This window comes from Narcine bancroftii, chromosome 6 (genome assembly GCF_036971445.1).
Source record: "Narcine bancroftii isolate sNarBan1 chromosome 6, sNarBan1.hap1, whole genome shotgun sequence".
Lineage (NCBI taxonomy): Eukaryota > Metazoa > Chordata > Chondrichthyes > Torpediniformes > Narcinidae > Narcine > Narcine bancroftii.
Genome location: NC_091474.1, coordinates 89,983,452 through 90,004,442, shown reverse-complemented (window position 1 = coordinate 90,004,442; position 20,991 = coordinate 89,983,452). Strand labels below are relative to the sequence as shown.

The window sequence follows — 20,991 nt, the reverse complement described above, 5'->3', positions numbered from 1 at the left end:
TGGTGACTGACAACGGCTTTCAGCGGCCGATGCCTCACCAGTCTCTCACGGAGGTGGGCCCTATCCTTTAGCAGATGAAATGGGAGAAAAAGATCTGGTCTTCACTGATCGACAGTGGGGAGGGCAGTTCTTAGTCATGAAATAACCCCTCACCCTGTGAATGGCAACTTGCAACAAGGTGAGAATACCTTTAGGCTGAGATATGATCAGCGTTACTTCATCTGGGGACTTCTGTAGAATGTCCACAGCGGTTCTGAGCGTGACTCCCTCAAGGCTTACACTGTTGACTGAGATCAGACGGCCTCCTGCAAGATGGAAGTGCATTTTAGCAGCAGAAATAGGTGGGCGGCATGGTTGGTGCAATGCCTTTACAGCACCAGCGATTGGGACTTAGGTTCGAATCCTGCACTGTCTGTAAGGAGTTTGTACATTCTCCCTGTGACTGCGTGAGTTTTCCTCAGGGGCTCCGGTTCGAAACATACCAGGGGTGGTGTAGGTTAATGGGGTGGCACGGACTTGTGGGCCAAAATGGTCTGTACCTTGCACTATATCTAAATTTAAATTTTTCATTTAAAATTAAATAAGAAGTTTCTCCCGAATCAATCGTTACCTTCTTTGATACGCCCGTCCTCATCTGCAGGTCCTCCTGGAGTGATGGCCGTGATGAAGATCCCTAGGTCCAATTTTCCAGTTCTCTCTCCTCCAATGACTGTAAACCCTACAGAGATCATAAACTGATTTGAGACCCTGTACTTTCTACAGATATCCCATATCTGAGGCACGCAACCTCAGGCTGAGAAGCAAGATGCAACTGATGACAGGACGTCAAGCAGGGATTGGAAGGGAAGTGGGTAAGGGGGTTGGCACAGGTGGGCTGAAGAGGCAGGGAACCCTGATGGCACCTATGATAGCTCAAGGGGTCATGTGAACGATTCTCATGGGAGAGAGATTAGTGGGTGTGAAGAAAAGAGAAGAACATGAGCTTGGGCAGGCGGGGAGGTCAGAGGAGGAATGGGAAGACAAAAGAGAGCCCAGTAAGGACCCCAGGACTGGCCTAATGGTGCCAGAATCCTCTGCTTTCTTTACTAAGCAGAACTGGTGGCCTTTGTTCCCAGGCATCACCCTCCACCAATGTTCCCTCTCATTTTTAGCAGTCAATGTGCGCAAAAATCTTATGTTGTGCAATTTTTTTTTCCTGTGACAAAAGTATGTGTGCATTGAATGCTTGTGCAAATGTAAACTTGAAACTGTTACAAGATAATTTTGAAACAGCCCATCTCTCATGGTTAATAAAACTATAATGGCATGTTTTAATACAAGTATAATTAACTACTTGTTTAACTGACTAACTAGTTAACAGAAATAGTTAACAATTAAGAGATTATTTTCAATAAGTATAATTATTAATTATTACATTATTTTAGGTAACTAACCTTTTGTACACACATTAATTTCCTTTGTGTGCTGGTTGCAAAATTTGCGGGCGCACGCGCACGCACACACACACACACACACACACACACACACACACACACACACACACACACACACACACACACACAGAGCTTTGAGGGAGCAGTGCTCTGCCCCAGGTGGTTCCTTCCTCCTCATCTACCCTCTTCTCTCTCCTCTTCTAACATCTACTAAATGTCTGTCTCCCCTCTCCGTGACTAGTCCTGATCTAGGTCTTCCGCCCAGAACCTTGATAATTCCCTTTTCCTCCACAAATGCCACTGGACCTACTGAGTTCACAAGAATCAGGAGCAGAAGTCTCTGCCATTCAGTAAGATCACGGCTATTCTTGCTATGGACAGCTCCATTTGCCTGACAACCCTTAAATCCCCTACTACTCCAAAATCTATCTGTGCGTGCTTTCAATACATTTAATGAGGTTTCCTCTACTAATTCATTGGGCATTGACTCTACAAGTTCATTACTCTGTGGAAGAAGCAGCTCCTTCTCACCTTTGTCTCTACTCTCTTGAATCTTGAGGCTTTGCCTCCTAGGTCTAGTCTCACCTGCCAGTGGAGATAACCACCCTGCTTCTATTCATCTATTCCTTTCATAATTTTCTATGTATCAATAAAATCATCCTTCATCCCTCTAAACTTGTTTCAAACTACTTGCAGAAAACTTTTGGTCAATCGAATTGAATTGTTTATTGTCCAAGGTACAGTGAAAAACATTGTTTGGCATGCTATCCAGGCTAGTTAACCCATACTCAAGTATAGCAGATCATGCAAATTAAAACAAATCCAGAGCATTGTGAAAACATTCAGTTTCCATAGTGTACATTAACTTTAGTAACGCGAGGTTTGTTTAAGTCAGTGAGGAAGAAAATGTCCTTGAATGTGGTGGTGCATGCCTTCAAACTCGCGCACCTTTTCTCAGTGATCTATTGCACACCCATGCTGTCTCTGATTAACCTTCAGTCCAATACACACCTTCACTCTAGAGCGATTGTGGGTCTTCGCCCAAGATGGTGACGCCAATGATCGGCAGCATCCAGAAGGGGCTGCAGACTCCAGAGAAGCAGAAGTCTGGCCCAGGGCACCCGAAAACAGAGAGACCACCCCGGTTTGAGTAGGAGAAGCAGACGAGATGACCATAGCAGTGGACCCGTGAGGGGCAATGAGGCTGAAGAACACACAGGTGCTGGTGACTGCGGTCAAGGGACTCACACCAAGCTGCGGACTGTTGGAGACTGGCTAAAGGGGGGTACGAGATATTGGAACTGGGACAGGAGAGGGTGCTGGAGGCTTCCTCCAGAGGTGTGGATCTGGAGTCTGGGCTGCTAATGGCTTGTGTGGCTGTGGGAGCACTGGAGCTGAAACCATGGATACTCAGTAACTATGGGGGGGGGGGGGGGGGGAGGGTGCTCTTTTGCTTCTCTTTCTCATGCTGTAAAGGGATGCCAGGAAATTTCTGCTGATAGAGAATCTTTGTCTGCCTTGAAATTTCATGTAATAACACATTTTCTGTTTTATTACCTGACAATAAAATAATCTTGAAACCATCAACAGGAATCAACAATAACTAAAGGAGCTCCAAGCCACACATTTCACTGGTCAAGTTGAAGCTTGACCAGTGACCGAGCAGTAAAACTGGGGCTTCAGAGTGCGCGATTCCATGCTAAATTGTGGATATGCTGACGTTGAAAATTGTTATCCGCGAGAATAACAAAACGAGGCCACTTCTCAGTCAATTGGAAGATCAGATTACAGTGAAATCTCTGAGCAACATACCAAAACCAAATTTGGGATCCCTCTTCAGATGTACGAAAAGTATTTCCCGCTCAGGGATTGTCAGCTCAGAGTCCGATTTGCTCTTCAATGGATCTGTGGATACAACTAATACGTGAGCCAATGAATGAAGGTTAACGTCAACTCTGCTGTAAAATTGGATGGGAATGCATTGACGAGTTCTGGGTAGGGCAGCAGAGTGGTGCTCCAGGTAGTGCTGATTTTTCACTGCTCCAGCGACCTGGGCTCGTCGCCAGCCAGTGTAGAGTCTCCCCGTGACTGTGTGGGCTTCCCCCCTAGAGTGCGCTAGCTTCCTCTTGCATCTTAAAGACAAGCAGGCTGTTCAGTTAAGTAAGCAGTGAGATGCTGGAAGGACTCAGAAGGTCAGGCAGCATCCAGGGAGAGAAACGGACAGTCAACGTTTCGGATTGGGATCCTAAGCTGCCTGACCTACTGAGACCCTCCAGCTTCTTGTTATTTGCCCAAGGTTTTAGCATCTGCAATTCTTGTGCTTCTTTGGGTTGTAAGGTTGCTTTCAATTGGCTGCTATTAACTTCCAATGTAATACGGAGAATCACGTGCGTCACAAGACCCTACTGGCAGGTTCCTAGTCAGAAGTCATTTGCCAATCAAGGTCAATCTCCGCCAGCAGATTGGTGCACACCTGACCATTGGCTCCTTTAATTACCCAACCCATACCTGGACCAGACTTTCCAGCCAATTGCACTATAAACTCCACCATGTGTAGACCATCTGCCTTTTCTTCCCCTGGGATGAATCCGACCACCACTCCAGGTTGCGAACTGTGGGCGACGCTGGATTGGTCAGGCGTGCGCTGACAAAGGGTTGGGAGCTGTAGTATTGTGCACATAGAGGTCACCATTCCCAGTTTAGCTTAGAGCTATGCTTACACTGTATCAAGGGTTGGTGGGTATTGTATCTCATTCTTTGACTGTAAAGTTATTTCTTCACGGGTGTTTGCGAGTATCGGGTAGTTGTGTTCAATGCCATTGTATCGTGCGATCCTGCATGAGAGTGTGTGCATGTGCGAGACAGCAAGCATGAGAGCAAGCATGAGAGTGCGAGCGAGTGAGTGAGTGAGAGTGTGTGAGAGCGAGCGAGCAAGAGAGCATGTGAGAGAGAGAGAGTGAGGAGAGAGCGAGCGACTGAGAGAGCAAGCATGCGAGAGAGAGAGTGTTTTCCAAGTTGGCTTGTGGCCATTCTTCGACAGTGGAAAAGACTGAGAACAGACAGGTTGATGTAGCAAAAGAATGGCAGTGCTGACACTGGTGCGGACCCAGGGAGAGGAGACACAGCGCTCCTCCGAAACTCTACCGCCCAGTCGGGATGCCGTCGGCTCTGTTCAGGCTTTAAATGGCCTGTTATAGGAACCAATGGTACTTTATATTAAAATCCTGTGACTGCGGGGTCTGGGCCCAAGATGGCGGCGACTGTGCTGGCTGCAGCCATGAAGCGTTGCAGACTCCGGGGAAGCAGAGAAACTGGCACGGGGCACCAGAAAACAGGGAGGTCACCATCTGTTTGAGAGGGAGACCAGAGGAAACAATCCACGGCGGTGGTCCAGCTCAACAGCTGAAGAACACACAGGTGGCAGGCTGCTGGCGTCTGTGGTAAAGGGGCCCGCTAGGCTGCGGACTGCTGGAGTTAGTCTCGAGACCAGCTGGAAGGGGACCAGGCATTGGAACCAGGATGCGAGAGGGTGCCGAGGGTGGGAAGGGGTCTCGGACATTTAAGACTTCTTGACCATGTTGGAGGCTTGGATCTGGAGCTCAGGTTGCTGATGGTTTGGGCTGAAGCTTGTGTGGCTGGAACGTTGGAGGTTAATCCACAGACACTCAGGGACTCTAAAGGGACGAGCTTTCGCTTCTCTTTCCCTCTTACTCCAGGGGGCGCCAGGCAATACTAATGGCGACTGCCTTAAGGCAGGCCAAGTTCAATGTCATGTAATATTACCTGTTTTTATTACATGACAAGAATCTAAAATGGGAAGCAGAACTGAAATGACCTGCCAGCACACACAGCCGGAACCTCAGCCTCCACAGGCGCTGCCTGAGAACTGAAATGACCTACCAGCACACACAGCCAGAACCTCAGCCTCCACAGGCACTGCCTGAGCCAATGAGTCCCTCCAGCAGCTTATTGTTTAGCCCCAGATTCCCGGATTGGCAGTCTCGTGCCTCCACCCACCCTCATGGGTGGCGTGAGCTAAAGGAACAGTTGGGAGTATTATTTCCATCCAACCATGCACCAGGCTTACCGCTTTGTCCCAAGGTTGTGCTCTGCAAACCTAAATGTCTCATTCTTTCCGTCAAGACAGGGAGAAGTTCAGACTGCGAAGCGACGTCCTTTGTGCTGCAAGAGAGGGAAAGGTGGATTCAGATTCTTACCCTATGACCCTACCCCATCGCCCCAGACCCTTAGATGAACATCTCACAAATACAGGAAGATGCCTAAAATCCAGACCGTTGTACGTTTGGGGAGTATCTGTGTGCGTACTCACACACACGCACGTCAAGAAGTCTGGATTCTTGTGCGGTCTGGATTTTCTGGCATCTGGATTTTTAGATGTCTACTATAGACCTTTTGGCCCACATCAGTGTTGACTATCAAGAATACATCTATACTGACTCTACACTCATCACATTTGATTCTCCGCACATTTCCATCAGTTCCCTCCAGGTTCCAGAACTTGAGGAGCAACTTACATCATACAATTACCTTAGGATGCGCATAGAGAGCCAAGCAACTGGAGGTGGGGGGGGTGTGCTCTGTGGTTGCAGGTAGAAGGTGTAGAGCTCCACAGGCAAGGATTGGACCTGAGTCACTGGAGCTGGAAGGCAGGCAACGGCTCGGTGAACTGTGCTGCCCTAAGGTGTTGGGATCTTCTAATGAGAGTTGCATCTGGTGTGGGATTTGAATGGGTTTTCGCTTTTACAAAAACAAAACCTTCAATGGCAGTGAATGGGTCTTCATTTTATGCTATTTTGGCATACAAAAGATTTCATAGGAATGTTCTAGTTTTGTAAAGTGGGGTATATCCATACAGCAAATCTGAAATCATCTTTGTGTTCATCTTGAAGCGGTCTATCATAATCCCCATTTCTTTTCAGGAAGCAAACCTTTTGAAAAAAAATTGTTGCCTAATATAATTATTTTGATTTTTTAGAGGAAGTTGACAGTGCATCGCTTATCCTTCCTGCTGAATGCTTTACCTTCCCTCATGGCATTTTAAGTCCAAATCAGAATGACACGCCACAACAATAGAACAGTAGAATTCTGAAAATCCACCCTGCTCCACGATTGGGGTTGGTAAGGACTTTCAGATTTTCCGGATTCTCGGTCAAATTCAAGTTTAAGGAGGAATAAAGCAGAGTTGAACAGGTAAATTTTGATGGTTTTTTTTTAAACATTAGCAAATGAAGCAGACTTCATGTTTCAAAACGAGCAGTTTTAAAGAAAAATAAAGTCAACATGAGCGGTCACATTTGTGGCACTTGCGCATGGAAGCACAAAACACCACTAAATTTTTAAAAGTTTGAGAGATGTCCAAGTCCAGATTTTCAGATGGTCCGGATTTATGGCATCTGGATTTTTGGAGTTCTACTGTATACCCAGCAATAAATTGCATTTGAATGCAGTAAAACATCTATCCTTCTCCGTTCATTCACAGAACCATCCGCCTTTCTTGCTGCTGCACCTTCCCTCCTTTATCCACTTATTACCACCTGCCTGTGTCCCTCTCCCCCCACCATTCTGTTTGGTCATCTGCCTACATTGATGAAGGCCTCAAGCCTGAAACGTTGGTTATCTATCTTTATCTTTGCTATATAAAGTTCACCATTTGACCTGCTGAGTTTCTCCAGCACTGAGTTTTCACTAACATATTGCATTTAAATAGTGCACAGTGCAGGAATTCTGGAGGACGTGTTTAAATTCTGATCATTCTGTATTATCTCATGAGTGTGAAATGACAAACTCGCCTGAGTCTGAAATCACTCATTCGAATTACAAAATCAATGTTTTCTATTTGCACCAGGCCACAATCTCCCCTTCATCATTTTCTCATCGCCAACCTCATTCCAGATATTTATGAGTCCATTAATGTGGTTTTAAACTTTGGTCCACTGTACATTCACTTTGAAGTGAAGGAAATTAATTTTACACGTATCTGAGATAACAATGTGTTTTTAAACATGTTTGAGAACTCGGTACTACAGATTGCTTACAACCGCAGTATTAAACACTGCAACTGAAGACAAGACCTTATGCCTAATTTTCACCATAGAAAACTGGAAAAGCCTGAACATTTGTCTTCCTCAAGCCCAGGTCTGACAAAATGTATATGTGTGATGAAACACAACTGATAGCCCAGAATCCAGATAAATTAAATGGTGATAACTCTGTTGTAAGCAATATCTTACTCTTCATTCAATTTGGTTTACTTTCATTATGGTGTCTGAGAACTGACATGAATTCAGATATGAAAAATGGAGACGTTATTGATGCTGTCCCCCCTCACAGATATTACAAGGTTTTCCATAACAATAGCTGGACTATATCACACTGATTCAATGATTCTGCCCCAAAGTGACTAGTAATGTCACATGACTCAGTCCATTGTCAAGGCACCTCAATATTTGCCTGGTAACCATTTTAGTGAAAACCTACCTCCACACGTGACTGGTGCTTTCACACGCTGAAGCCACGTCTGCCGTAAGATTGTCACAGGATTTGCTATGCATCCCAATAGATATGGTGTCCATGTTAGGGTGGCTCAGAATGGTCTCTGACTGTGAAAGATTCCGCATCTCCTCGAAACGCCAGCGCTGGGTGTGTTTTGTCTCGAGTGAAGGCATGGACGAAAAAACGTGTTCCTCTGTTTGGTGGGTGGGGGGGGGGGGAAACACAGAGACATGAAATGCACCAACACAAAATACTGACTTGATTTTTAATTAAAAATACAGTAAAACCCCTGATATCTGGCACCTGTTGGGGATTGGTACATGCTAGATTTTTTCGATTGCTTGAGATTACATGTTGCCTGATTGGCGAACTAATGGCGAGGCAAGCCAATTTTAAACTTCTGTATTTTTTACCTTTTTATTTTCCATGATTTTTTTTTTGCTGGTTCCTTGACAACAGGGAAACCCTGCTGGATAACAGGGGTTTTAATGTACCTGAATTCCAAGATGGAGATGAGCATTATCAGCCCATGTTTTATTCATTTTGGAGCTTAGCTAATGATTTGCACAACCGGCCTTCTGCTAAGTGACAAGTGACAAAAATTTGTTAATATCATGCACTAAACCCCCAGCCAATCGCGTACGTTTTTGCTGTAAACACAAACAGCAGATGGTTGGTGGCTGGTTTAAAAAAAGAGAGAAAATATGCACTGCCTGGCAAAAGAGGAAAATATTGGGAATTGTACTTGCACTCGGCAGGGTGAGATTTCCATCGAAGTCAGAGGGTTCAAAGAAGATCCCGAAAAAAAGAGTCGGTGCTGTCACACCCATTTTTGGCTTTTCTAAAAGCCCACTGCTGGGAGCCTGATCGCCCACCAGAGGCAGCGACCCACACTAATAAGAAGCGACCTAGGATATGCATCAAAATAAAAAAATATATAACCATTCTAGGTATCAACTGGGTGCAATATTAAAGTGTGCGTCCTCTTCTGCAGAACAATCAAAGAAATCGAACCTGGGGACAATGAGTGAAAATCAAAGAAAGATCTGCAGTGATAGAGTGCTAGAGATCCTCCCGACCACTAGAGGGAGTTGGAGTTAGTTTGTTGCAGCTAAGGATGATTCAAGCACACGGTCATGATAAAGCTAATAAAGTATTGAAGTTTTAAAAGAACCCAACTTCCTTTATTATAATAAAAGAAACATCATAAGACCATGGAGGGTGGGAATTTCAAATAAACAAAAAAAATGCCAGTGAAACTCAAAGGTCTGCAGAGACTGTGATTGTAGTCAAATGCTGGTCAGGCTGACTCTGAGAAGAGAAACGGGTACCTTTTCAACTTCGTCCTGAAATATGAACTCTTTCTCTTCTCACAGACCCAGCCTCAGTTGCTGAATAATTCCAGCATTTCCTGTTAGCAACAAGTGTTCAGTTTTGCTGATCAGAAGCAGCAGGACACCGGTGACTTTAAAAAAAAACCACGTGGATAAAAAGGTGCTTTTAAAAATCTTCGTTATCCCATCTTTGTTGATCACCAAGTCGTAGGCAATTTAAATGAGAATAATATGGAAAAAATGTTTTCACCTGGGGAAACTAAACCCTGATTTCACAAGTGTGCTGGAAAACTCAGCAAGTCGGGTCGGCGTGTTTAGTGCAGCGGTTAGCGCAACGATGTTATAGCGCCAGTGATCGGGACTGGGGTTCGAATCACACACTGTCTATAAGGAGTTTGTACTTTTTCCCAGGGTCTGCGTGGGTTTCCACTGGGAGCTCCAGTTACCTCCCACTGTTCGAAACGTACCGGGGGTTGTAAGCTAATCGAGTGTAATTGGGCGGCACGGGCTTGTGCCTAAATTAAGTTATGCAGCATCCATGGAAAGCAAAGGGTAGAGAATATTTGGGACCTGAGCTCTTCTTCAAGAGGGCTGAAAATCACCAGATGTTTGAATAACGTGGTGGTGGTGGGGTTTGAGTCAGAGATAGGTGGATACAGGTTTGAAGATGGAGAAAGGAGCTGAGGGCCAAGGAAGATGCCCTCTGAGAGGAGAAAGGAAGGAGCACGTTTAAAAATAAACATCAGCATGAATAAATCCAAAGGGGAATTCTGAGGTAAATGGTCAGGGCAATTTTCATGTACTGTTGTTAGGCTCTGGTTTCCTCCCACGGACCAAAGTTGTAGGTCACCGGGGTGTAATTTGGTGGCATGGGCTCGTGGGCTGAAAGGGTATGTGACTGTGCTGTATGTCTAAAATGAAATTCTCCTTGCTGAGGCAATCGTGAAGGCTCACCAGAGGCTATATTTCATTAGGAGTTTGAGGAGATTTGGTATGTCACCAAAGACTCTTACAAATTTCTACAGGGGTGTCATGAGCATTCTGACTGGTTGCATTACTGTCTGGAGATGTCTGAAAAAGAAGGGGGGGGGGCGGTAAGAGAAGGAGCACAGATTATATGTGGATACTGAAGGAAGGGTGAGAAAGGAGCTAAGGCTAAGAATATTGCCCTCTGGTAGGAGCAAGGAAGGAACACATTTAGAAATAAATAAATATCAGCACAAATAAATCCAAAGGGGAATTCAGAGGTAAATGGTCAGGTGCTACTATTAGGCAAGTCTCCCCTCCTTCACAGCAGGGTCTTGGTGAGGTTGTCACTCACCGCTTACAAAGGCAGCTTGGCTGAGCTGGCGGGAATTCATCTGCACTTGGAACCTGTGCTGAGCTGAGCACAACTCAATTAGATACTTGCAGGTCTTGCTGTTTTCCGTGATGAAGACATGCTTCTTGCCATCTGAACTGCTTTGAACCGTAAACTTTCTTCTCTAAAAATAAAGATTAATCAGGTCAGCAGGAGAGTAAGACTTTCCTTAAGCACTGATCTTTTGGCACACAGCTGCAAGGTAACATTGGTGTCCTGGAATTAGAGCGGAGAAGTGTGCTGACTGGCTATATCATGGTCTGGTATGGGGACACCAATACCCCGGAGTGTAAAGCCCTCCAAAAGGTAGTGGACGCAGACCAGGACATCACAGGCAAAACCCGCCCCACTATTGAGAACTTCTACAGGGAACTCTTGCCATTGTTCTCACTGCTACCATCAGGAAGGGGTGAAGTGCTGCAGGAGCTCCCAGGAGTGCAGCTCTGGAACCTGATGCGGCACCTCCTTGTCGCCATTTTTGGTGTGCTCCTGCACCTAAAAAAATTAGCACTGCACCCCAGGACATAGGGGCACAAGACTCGCACCACCAGATTCAGGAACAGCTGCTACCCCTCCACCATTAGGCTCCTCAATGACAAACTCTGAGACTCATTTAAGAACCCTTACTTGTGCACTTTATTGATTTTTTTTTGTTCTCTCTGTATTGCACAGTCCGTTTACCTTCATTATCTGTTTATAGTTCCTTCTTTGTTTACGTGTTTACACTGTGTACAGTTTTTTTTTGCCTACCAATTAGTGGTAATTATGCCACAGGAAAAAAGAATCTCAGGGTTGAATGTGAGGTCACATATGTACACTGACAATAAACCTGAATTGCATGGGCAGAGCCCCAGGTTTTGAAGCTTGCTGACCAATACTGAGGCGATGGTTGGGTTGAAAGCTGAGCTGCAATCAATGAAAAGCAGGCCTGATGTAGGCGATCGAGGGCTGAGTGGAGAGAAAGTGAGATTGCATCTGCTGTGGAACAATTGTGACAGTAGGCAAACTGAAGGGGGTCCAGGTCTTTTCATAGATATGAATTAATTCTGTCCATGGCTTTGTGCCAGCTTCAGGGGCCGAGACTCATCAGTTCTGATTCTTCTTCCCCCCCAACCCCACAACAATAAAAGGGAAAGGTGATGGGCATGTTCAAGAGAATGTTGCGGGACGGGGAGTGTTGGGGGGCGGGGGGGAGAGGTAGACAGAGAGAGAGGAGAGAGTGAGAATATTTCAGATCTGCCATCAGAAATCTGGAAAGTGGAGCTGAGATTTCAAAGAGCTGGAGATGTGTATCTAAAATTGCTGGCCTCATATTTTCACTGTAATATGGCTATTTGGAAACCAGACACATCCTTCATCCTTGAGTCAATGGATTACAGAGAAGTTCATAATATCAGCCTACATTGGTGCCCTCAATGACTGTCCTAGTGTGAGGCAGCCAACAGGGAGAGGATATGTTTGATTGCAACACTTGAGCTGAGGACTTGAGGACTTGAATAGGAGGGACGACTTACATTGAACGTGATCCGTTCCATTTCCCGCCACTGAAAGCGTAAGCTGGCAATTCTGGTGTTGTTCTTCACCTCATAAACGATGATGCCTTTGGCACAGATTCCCAACACGATGTCTTCCCCCACCACCTTCTTCTCCCGTGACACGCGGTGAAAGAGGACGCCATACTCTGGGAGCTGCTGTGTGACCTGCAACGTCAAAAACACACCAACAACTTTACATTTTTTTAAAATTTGATTTACAGCACAGAAGAAGCTGATTTAAACCCATGTCACCCAATTACACCCAAATTAACCTACAACCCCTGGTACGTGGGAGGAAACCGGAGGACCCGGGGGAAACCCATGCAGACACGGAGAATGTACAAACTCCTTACAGACTGCACGGGTTTCAAACCCGGGTCATTGGCGCTTGCGCTAACCATGAGTGGTAACTGCACCAATGCACAGAACATTGTTAACATGATGGGATTACTCGAGAAGGGATTGAGTTCTCTTTGAATAGATAAGGTAGCATTAGGGTTTAGCTGGTTATTAAACCTAGGTGGCAATAATATTTTCTAGTTATTGTACCTTCAGATATTCCATCTCAGCCTCTTCCTCAGTCAGGTCAAAGTAAGTGGAGTGAAGTCGGGGAAGCTCCTCTTTTACACAAGTCAAAGCCATCTTTCCCAACACACTTGAAGGGATGTAGTGCTCCACTTGATAGTAGTTCTTCCCATGCACCTTTTCAAATACAACACAGTGGGTGTTACCAGCCACAGGCCATCATGCATCCTTGAACATAACTTGAAGGAGGACTGGTCATGCCATTTCTCTGGGATTCTCACAGAGTCACCACAGAAGACTGAGAAGCCCTTTCCTCTTGCTGGAGTTTCCCCGTCGCCTCACGTTCTAAACATTGCCTTAAGCGCGAGTCCCAACATATCCTTTGCCCACCCTCCACAGAATTACAGAGACCCAGGCCCCTTTATTGTTTGCTCGAACTACTCATCATTACCCACTTTGTGGCAATCCCAAGCATAAAATGGTCCTGTCAGTCGACTTTATCCAATTAAATCATAGGGTTTGGGCCATGGTGGTATTTTGTCAGAAATTCAGTAAGAGCAGCTTGTCCAATGTAATATCTAAGCAATGAATCTCTACTGGATTCACTCTGACAATGAAACCTGAACAAAAGCCTATTACAGGATGTGTCCAGGTTATGAACGGCCACCACATGTACATGCCTCCAGATGAACAATTCAAAAACTTTGTGCCTATGAATGGAAAAACTAATTTCCCCTCATGCACGGTCTCTCTCTCTCTCTCTCTCTCCCCCTTTCATTCTCTATCTCTTTCACTCTCTCTCCACTTTCAGTCACCCTTCTTTCTAATTACTCTCATGTGCTTTTGATACCATTCATTACAGTACATGGAGGTATTGCTGGAAAAACAGAACCAGTTTGTTACCCGGGACAGTGCATACACAGCATTAAGAAAAGATACCAGATCCGAGATCAGCCATTCTCAACTGTTTTTTTTGGCTATGGGACTCTGTTCAAAGGTTGAGCCCCATTCCCTGTGAAGTAGTCAAGTTTAGGCAGTTTATTCTGTACTTCTCTCCTACTGACTCAGTAAAAAAAACCAAAATATTTTATGATTTCAGTCCATGGCCCTCCTCAAATGAGCTGTGGTCCCCAGCAATTGAGAACGGCTGGCCTGAAGCACTGATTAGAACCATAGAACTCTTCAGCACTTGGCTCTTCCAGTCTGTGCCAAAAACTTTGTACCGTTAGTCCTGCAGCCAATCCTTAACCCTCCAGACCTCTCCTATTGATGTATCTATCCAGTTTATCCTTAAGAGTGAGCCCACATTTACCACTCATTCCCACCCAGAACTTCCCCCTAATGTTGCTCCTAAACCTTTCCCCCTTCATCTTAAAACTCGTACTTATCTCCCCCAATCTAACCGGAAAAAGCCTACTCACACCCACTCTGTCTATACCACTCATAATCTTGTAAACCTCTATCAAATCTCCCTTCGTTCTTCTACGCTCCGAGGAATAAAGTCCTAACCCGCTTAATCCAAAGTACTTGAGGAAACATGATAGAGTTAAATAATTACTTTGTCCTTAATGCTCCACTAGTTCCTGTAAGCTTTGGAATAACTGGTGTCAACGGAACCAGGATATCAAATGAGATATTCACCGTTTGCACAATCTGTTCTTCCGGAGAGCTTTTTTTGAAAGTGGAGGAGCAGAGGTGGGGTTAGAGGTGTTATAGTGCCATGAGTTGCACTCTTCTGCTGCAGTTGGTTGAGAATCTTTAGAGAGTGACGGAGTGTCACCCATTCAGTCACACTCATGCAGAGAGATGTGAGGAAATTTGTATATGGAACTAAATAAGCACAGGCTGATCTTGTTCCACGTCTTTTATAATCCTCAGTGCTGTAGGGAGGATAAGAGTTTTCCGCTGCTTAAGTTCACTTTTGCCAAAGTGTCCTTGGGGTCAGATTTTTACCCAGCAACAACGTAGAGTCAGTCAAGATGGGATCGCATACCTTCCTGGGAAGTAAGACTCGGTCGGGGTGGTGAGGGGGATGATGCTCTTACATCACAGCTGCTGCTTCTGCCACTCGTCGGGAAGGCAGGCGTCAAGCTTTTGGGAGATGCTGGCAGACACTTAAGGAGGTGAGCATGCATCCTATTGTGGGAAAACGGGGATGCAGATGGGCAAAAATAGCATCAGGAGTGTAATGGACCAAGAAGCCTGTTTCTGTGCAGAATGATGAAGCCCACATGAACAACTGCACGTTCCGCCCAAAAATACCCTGCTCCCTTTCATGAATACACCTCCATCGCTCTGTGTACCACCCCAGTCTCAGTAGTTATAGCCAGCACTGAGTGTTGGTGGTTTCTCTGGACAGAACCCTTTCCTTTGATCAACAAGAAGCAGTCAGTGGAATTTTATCAACCAAGGCAGAACAAAAAGCAGCTTTAATGAAGATCGTTATAACACGTGTATTTCATAGTTTTGGTCCCATTCCTCTTCACCAAATTTATTTCTATTCTCAGAATTGTGTAAAGATCAGCAAATTTTGCCTGTCCTTAATTGCTTCTGAACTGAATGTTTTTCTTGCCCGTTCAGAATCCATCGCTTTGGAGACGTGAACAGTCAGACAAGGGGAGGACGGCAGATTTTCTCCCCTAGAGAACCAGACTGGCTTTGCCCCAATTTGGTGGGTATCTTCATCGGCCTGGATTGAATTCAGGAGCTCGCGTCACATGTCACGTGCCGGTTAAAGATAACCTCCGTGCGGTTTCTCGCCACCAACTCACCTCTGGAATGTACTCTCCAATCTCTGCCTGGAGAGCCAGGGAACCCAGCAAGAGGGCCATCTCATCGCTGCAGTACAAGCGCTCTTCAAGAATGTCTTTCCTCAGCTGCAGATAATACTGATGTCGAGTGAGACTGTGCCTAGAAGGCAAAAAGATAGTAATAACATTTCTGGCATCATATATACCTTGAGGCACATTATGAACAAGAAATATTTATTATAAACACCCAGAAACATGTGAAGATTTATTATTATTTTTAATCTTCCTTGTACGCTATCCTCCTTTTCTCTCTTCTTAAGTGTTATGAAGCTGCAGCTGGTAAGAGTTTCATTGTGCCTGTACATTGGTTCAGTGTGCTTGTACATTGTACTCATGATGTACGTTGTGTCTGCACAACATACTGTGTGTGTCACACCTCCCAACCCCCTTTCTTCCCCCTGCTCCCCCGCCCCCCCCCCGCCCCCGTCATCTCTCCAATCCTTGTCTGCTTTCGCACAAATTTGATAAATTTTGCCTAGTCCCATCCAATTAACACCTTTTGTTGGGCTGGATTCCTCCCCCATTGTTTGAATTCTGAGACTTGCTGATATATCCTGCTTCTGCCTTTCCTTGAAAAGCGCTCGGGCCTGAAATGTCAGCATTGTATCTTTGTCTCCTATAGATGCTGAATAGACTGGTTGAGTTCCTCCAGCATTTGGGTGGTTTTTTTAAACTACAATCACAGCGTCTGCAGCCGTTGTACGTTGTACTTGTTCATAACCATCCTGGCATGTCTGCGGATGTAGCTGTTTAGCTCCAGTGCTATCTTTAAATTCTCCGACGACACCACCATTGTGACATGCCAGTGTAGAGGATGGAAATTGCGAATCTGGTTGGGTGGTGCCAGAGCAACACTCGGTAGCTGACTTGCTGTCCCACCTCAGGTTGTGAGTTTTCACCCGAGCCTCAAACATCAAAAACGAACTCAAGGGGTGATGCTTTGTCAGAGGTGCCATGTGTCATATGTCCTCTGAGAGAGATCATGTCATTCTTTCAATGCAGGGATCCTCAAGATGTCCCGGTCAATATTTATTCCTCAATCATTATTATTACTATTTCTGGTTGTGGGACGTTGCAGAGCAATGTGTGACCGATATGTTTCTCAGGCCACAACAGCCATCGTCCCGCCCTGCCCACATTCTCCACACTCTGCGCTAACAACGACAAAAGGAAACTTGTCAATGGAAACTTGCCCACCTTGTTAGCTCAAATTCCAATTGCCCAAAACAGATTGAAGTGCTTTTGAATATCGATGTAGTTGGCTGGCAGATTCTAATTCTACACACATACCCAGTCAGGTGTATCAGGCCAGGAGGCTCCAATATGCTACTTTATTCAGACACCTGCCTACATTTTGTCCATACCTTGACGAAGGGCTCATGCTCGAAATATTGGCTGTGTATCTTGCTTATAGAAAGGGCACTGTATGACCTGCTGAATTTTCTCCAGTGTTGTGTTTTTACTTCAACCACGGTGTCTGCAGTCTTTCCTGATTTACTTCTGGCTCCAGTATGTTGCATTATAGCTTCAAACTGACCCTTTGAAGTGCAACTGTGTTCATTCTATACTGCTGATTTATCTGAAAAGTCAGTTGATATGCCATATGATTCTGGTATCACCCTCGATATTGCCTCAACCACATTCCACTCACAAATCGCACGATTCACAAGAGCAGTCATTCTCAATGGGATCCTGACACTTCCCCCACCCCCCCCAACCCTAGGGCCACACCACATTTCACTAAAAGCCCTATCTTCCTTTCAACTGACATTTTTTACGTAGTCGGTCGGAGAGAGTAAGGAAGAAACCAAAACTTGACCGCTTCACAGCGAAAGGGGCCCAACAACTTTGAGCAAAGTCAGAAGGGGGCTGGAGCTGAAAGAAAGGAGAAGAATAGCTGATCTGGACAGTGATCACAAAGAGAAATCTGTTAAAGGTAACGAGTTTCCAGTCATGCACGCAATGACAATGCATGAATGCACCAAATTTCTTACTGCTGGAGCCAATCAGGAACTTCTGGTAAAAGGAATAACTGCATTAAATTACCCCAGTGCAGGCAGAGATAAATTGATAAGCATAGATTGAGTTACAGTTAGTGAAGGCAGGTCTTTCTGTGGTCCCTGAGTAAGTTCTGGTCAGGGTTAGAAGGGAGGTTCCAGAGCCTGATAGTTTTTGGATGAAAACTGTTCCTGAACCTGGAGGTGCTGGTTTTCAAGATTCTGAACCTTCTTCATGAAGGTAACAGAGAGAAAGGTTGTGACCGGGGTAGAAGTTAATGAATATGAAGCAGTTACAAACTGACATTAATATAGGACGAGAGAAAACAGGTTTGACGGTTGGCACGGCTTTGGTGGTCCAGAGGACAGGTCTCCCTACCTCTCCCTATTCCCATCAGATTCTACAAACTAAGGACAAAATTTATCAGGAATCTGGGATCCTGCTCACCACCTGGATCCTCGACTTCCTCATCAATCAGTGCAGACCATCACCTCGTTGACCATCAATACAAGGGCACCCCAAGGCTGAGTACTTGGTCCCCTGCTTGACTTCCTCTCCACTCATGACTGCGTAGCTAAGTTTGCCTCCAATGCAACTATAAATTCACCGATGACACCATCATCGTTGGTGGAAATACAGGAAATGATGAGTCAGAATACAGGGTGGAGATTGAGAACCTGGTTGGGTGTCATCAGAAAAACCACCTTGTTCTCAACATCACCAAGGGCAAGGAGCTTATTGTGGATTTTGGAAAAGGGAGGTCAAGGGACCAAACATCCAACTGCATTAATGGGATGGAGGTGGGGATGGTCGATTCTTTCAAGTTCCTGGTAATCCACATATTGGAGGACATCTCATGGAGCCAGCGCATCAAGGCAACCATAAAGAAGGCTCATCACCACCCCTACTCTCCAAGAGGTCTGAGGAGGTAATGGCATGTCATCAAATAGACTACCAAACTTCCACAGATGTACTGTGGGAAGTACATCACAGCCTGGTTTGATAATTTAAGTACCCAGGAACGTAGAAGGTTGCATAAGATGGCAAAGACATCGAGGTCGATCATGGGCTCTGACCTCCCATTTACTGAATACATCTGTGTGAGTTGCTGCCAAGAGGAGACACCATCATCTTAAAGGACTTTTTCTTACATTAACAGCGACTATTTATTTATCTGTCTGTCCTTAAATTTATTACAGATGGTCCCCAACATACATCCGAGTTCCGTTCTGACTGACCGGTCGGATCTCAAAATAGACACAAGTTGGACTTGTTACTCCGGGCTGACACGTTCTTAAACTGGAGCCGCGGCACTTCGTCCACAGCCCAGCTCACCTGGCACTGGAATGACCTGTTGTCCACCACCGGCAGCACCTGGCCTGTGCTCACATCCCCCACCACCACCTTTGTACCCTGAAAATAGAACACATTCGGCGGCAGCTGAGTCTCTATGCCCTCCTGGCCTGTGGCCGCCACCATGTTGGTCCATCAAAATAAACAGCCCCTGGATCCCCAGGACTTAACATGTACTTTTTATATTTACATTTTTTTTTCTTTATTTTTTAAAATTTATACAGCTTTATTTTGGTTGTATGTATGGATAGTCGTAAGTTGCATAGGTTGTGAATAGGGGTCCGCCTACATTACATTCGGTAGTGGGGTAACTTAATGTGCACTCTTATAGCCTTTTTTAAACAGAAGTACCTGTTTGACTATAGCAAGTAATAATTTTGGTGAATTTGTACACCAATATGTGGGACAATTAGTTCATTATCAATACATCTTTGAGATATAGGAGAAAAGTAGTATGTCCAGGAAAACCATGAGACTGTGAAAACACCACAAAGAGAGCACCCAGGGTCAGGGTTGAACAGATGCAGCACAGTTAACACAATGCTATTACAGCGCCAGTGCTTTGATTCCAGCCCTATATGTAATGAATTTGTACGTTCTCCCCGTGTCCGTGTGAGTTTCCTCTCAAGCTTCCCCCCACCTTTCAAAAACGTACCGGGGTTGTCAGTTAATTGGGTGGGATGGTTAGTGGGCTGAAAGGACCTGTTACCGTGCTATAATTTTTTTAAATTTCATGACCGCTGGAGCTTTGAGCCAGCAGCTCGACTCAACACTGTCCCACCGTGTAGAAAGGACACGACAGAAAACAACAGCAATGAAATCCCTCTAGTCTTTGTGCTTCTTGCACCGACTAAACTCTGTGGGTCAAGGTGACAAAGAACAGTGCTGCATATTGAATGCTGGAAATCAATGAAAGTACAAAGACCCTGTAGTTGGTGATGGAATGTTTGTTCATCACTCACTGAATTATACTGAAGTTGTCGACAAAGAACTTGATCCTGAGGAACAATGTAAAGTTGACAATTGCTGTTTTTCTCTTGGGCTGATCCTTCCAACCACTCGGTGCTACCTTGTGTAACTTGGTAAAAGGGTCGAGAAAGAAAAATTCCTTCTCTGTAACACAAACAGGAACAAGGTGTCACAGATTAGAACCAAATGGGCCGATTGTATTCCCTGTAATTGGAGTCGTAGAGTTTCACAGAACAGGCCTTTCAATCCAACGTGTTCAAGCTGACAGAAGCAAGTCCTATTTTTCTATGTTTGGCTCATATTCCTCTAAACCAGTGGTTTTCAACCTTTCTCTTTCCACTCACATACCACTTTAAGCAATCCCTATGCCATAGGTGCTCTGTGATTAGTAAGGTAGTATGTGAGTGGAAAGAAAAAGTTTGAAAACCACTGTTTTAATCGTACCTGATTGACTCATTATGTGTACGGTTTCCTAACTTCAAAGGAAATGGGCCAATGACAATTTTTCTCAAGCAAAATAATTCAGAAACAATTGGGTCTGGAGCAATGGTTCCCAATCTTTTCTCCCCCCACTCACATACCACCTCAAACAATCACTTACAGATCACAGAGGACCAATGGTATAGGGATTGCTTAAGGTGGTATGTGAGTGGAAAGAAAACTACTGGTCTAAACCTTTTCTATCTTTTGACCTGTCCAACTGTCTTTTAAATATATTACAATTGTACCAGCCTCTACCACTTTGTCGTGCAACTTGTTCCATATACCCATCTCCCAGTGTGTGAAAACTGCCTCTCAATCCCTTTTAAATCTTTCCCCTCTCACCCTTGTGAGAAGGGATTAGGATGCATTAGTAAAATCTAGATGACAGATTCCCATTATAATTCTCATTATTATAATTATTGAAAACATTTGAAATATACAGAAAACAGGTCAATGGCAATCAAGTGAGGAAAGCAAGCTCAGCTTGTTCCCTCTCTCCTCAATTCTGCCTGGCCCGCAGGAAAAAAGAAACTCAGGGTTGTATGTGGTGTTATGTATGCACTTCAACAATATATCTGAAGTTTGACTGCACTTTGACATCCCAAGCAACATTCTTATTGAACATCCATGCTCTAAAGCAATCACATTCTCCCGTTAGTCTGGTGACCAGAAGTGCAC

General features: G+C 45.0%; 1 protein-coding gene across 1 annotated transcript in view; it reads right to left on the bottom strand.

Annotated features, from left to right (window-relative positions):
* Positions 1-20,991, bottom strand: part of LOC138736329 (FERM and PDZ domain-containing protein 2-like) — a 182,829-nt gene that overhangs the window by 56,768 nt on the left and 105,070 nt on the right. Inside the window, 10 exon segments of the mRNA XM_069885659.1 lie at positions 189-305; positions 611-718; positions 3,246-3,338; positions 5,521-5,615; positions 7,932-8,139; positions 10,602-10,764; positions 12,155-12,340; positions 12,725-12,877; positions 15,472-15,610; positions 19,824-19,974. Of these exon segments, the coding sequence (XP_069741760.1) occupies positions 189-305; positions 611-718; positions 3,246-3,338; positions 5,521-5,615; positions 7,932-8,139; positions 10,602-10,764; positions 12,155-12,340; positions 12,725-12,877; positions 15,472-15,610; positions 19,824-19,974 (1,413 nt within the window).